Source organism: Triticum aestivum, chromosome 1D (genome assembly GCF_018294505.1).
Source record: "Triticum aestivum cultivar Chinese Spring chromosome 1D, IWGSC CS RefSeq v2.1, whole genome shotgun sequence".
In the NCBI taxonomy this organism is placed as follows: Eukaryota; Viridiplantae; Streptophyta; class Magnoliopsida; order Poales; family Poaceae; genus Triticum; species Triticum aestivum.
The window spans coordinates 191126813-191128874 of NC_057796.1; the positions used below are offsets into that span (position 1 = coordinate 191126813).

The following is a 2062-nucleotide window of genomic DNA, read 5'->3' on the forward strand; positions in this document are numbered from 1 at the left end:
ATGGCGATGCCATTGCTGGCTCCGAGACTTCAGTTGGTCGTCTAAGCAAATGCTACTGACCTACTAGTAGAGTACTAGTATGGACTGACGAAATTGGCATAAAAAAAAGAACTTACCGATCTGGTCAACGGATCGAGCAGGAGCTTGTGTGCTGCGTGCATTTGCAGACAGACAGATCTGAATCAGCCAAGATGATTGTTTCCAATGCTATTTTGTGTGCTCTTGGTAGACAATTCAGGCAGCACAGCGAGCCGCGAATGTGCTGGCGAAGCAAATGCTGCAGTACCTTTTGCTTTGTTCGTCGATTGCTTCCAAGAAACGGCAGGTATGTATGCCGACATCCAATCGTGCGGGCAGTACCGCAGGCAATTTTTCTCTAGAGATTGTACTCTCCTCGACGGACGGCGACAGCATCACGAAAGTCAAAAAGATTTCTCAAATTCTAGTATAAAAACAACTGGTGATTGATGGACGCACGCATGTGCACGTGCATGTGCAGGGTCGGCGTGGACGATGCTGTCGCGGCGCTTCGCGGAGTACTGCGTGGTGGGGTGGGACAACCTGGCGCGGACGCTGCTGCTCTACCACGCCAACCTCGTCTCCTCGCCGGAGTTCTACTTCCAGACGGTGGCCTGCAACTCCCGCGAGTTCCGGAACGCCACCGTCAACAGTGACCTGCATTTCATCCGGTGGGACACGCCGCCCAAGCAGCACCCGCTCTACCTCGGCCCCAAGGACTACCGCCGGATGGTGCTCAGCAGCGCCGCCTTCGCCCGCAAGTTCAGGGACGCCGACCTCGTGCTCGACAGGATCGACCGGGAGATCCTCAAGCGCCGACCGCCGCCCCGCGACGACAACGACGATCACGCCGATCACGCTGCCTCTGCCTCTGCTGCTAGGCACGGCGGGCAGTTCTTCAGCTACGGCGGGTGGTGCTCCGAGGGGGTGGTGGGGCTGTGCTCCAACCCCTGGGAACCCAGCAGGAAGGGGGCCATCAAGCCCGGCGCTGGGTCAAGAAGGCTCAGGGTCATGCTCAACAAGATGTTGTCCGGAAGAAACTTCAGGAAGCAGCAGTGTAGATGATCCACGCTTCTACCACGTCCACGTGGTCTAACTCTGATGATCCGATCAAATGTGTCATGTACATACAGAAAGAGAGAAAAGGGATACCCAGTTAAAGCAATTTTGGCTGAGATGGTGCAATCTCGCAGAGTAACACAGGACGTGTAACAATAATTCATGGGCTAACACGATTATATATTTGACACGGATCACCCTTCTACCTGTTCACTGGCTGGTTCTTTTGGTTTTTCTACTATTCTAGTAGGTTCGCTGTTCCTAGTAGTGGTACTACTGGTGGTATTTGTATCTCTATTCCTAATGTCTCAGTTGGTGGTTTTCGCGGTTAATTTTCGTCTCACCTCTCTTGGTTTTTCGTCCCACCTCCCAATTCCCCCACAGTAATGATCCCACCTCCCAGTTTCGTCGGTTTTTTTTATTCGCCCCCTCTCACTGGCCGGACAAATCCAACGTTTATTTGGTAACACAATGTTTATTTGGTAACACAATGAATTCACATATGGTGATTGATTTTTCTTTGATAACCCAAATAACAGATGGTAATTAATCTTCAAATACCAAAACCAAACGTATAAGGCAACAATCAATTCACATATCACAATTAGATTCTTTTTAGTACCCAGCTTAACTCACGGATGGTAATCTCTACTATCTAAAACACTAGTAAGCTTGCACGTGCAACGCACGTCTCCTGAAGTCATGTCTTGTGTACACAATAATGACACCCCTCCAGGCCTCCACCGCCTCGTCCCTTTTGGGCACATGCTCGCGCCTACACTCGATGAGATCCTTCAGGGCAACACCTCTTTCCTTGACTTCCTCTTGTACATCATTTTCCTCGACCCACAGCACCACTCACCTCTCCTGCCAGTACATGCGCATGGAAATCGGCATGTGCTAGCGCCAGCTGGGTGAGCTTTAGCAAAGAAGCGGAGAAGACGGATAATAGAGACAATGCAATGATCAATGGGCTAGCAAGCAG

The 2062-nt window shown here is 51.0% G+C and overlaps 1 protein-coding gene across 1 annotated transcript in view; it reads left to right on the forward strand.

Annotated features, from left to right (window-relative positions):
- LOC123180913 (beta-glucuronosyltransferase GlcAT14A) overlaps positions 1-1290 on the forward strand; it is a 3179-nt gene extending 1889 nt beyond the window's left edge. Inside the window, exon 4 of the mRNA XM_044593094.1 lies at positions 500-1290. Within this exon, the coding sequence (XP_044449029.1) occupies positions 500-1083 (584 nt within the window). The 3' untranslated portion in view covers positions 1084-1290. The remainder of the gene's footprint in view (positions 1-499) is intronic.
- Positions 1291-2062: the final 772 nt, after the last annotated feature.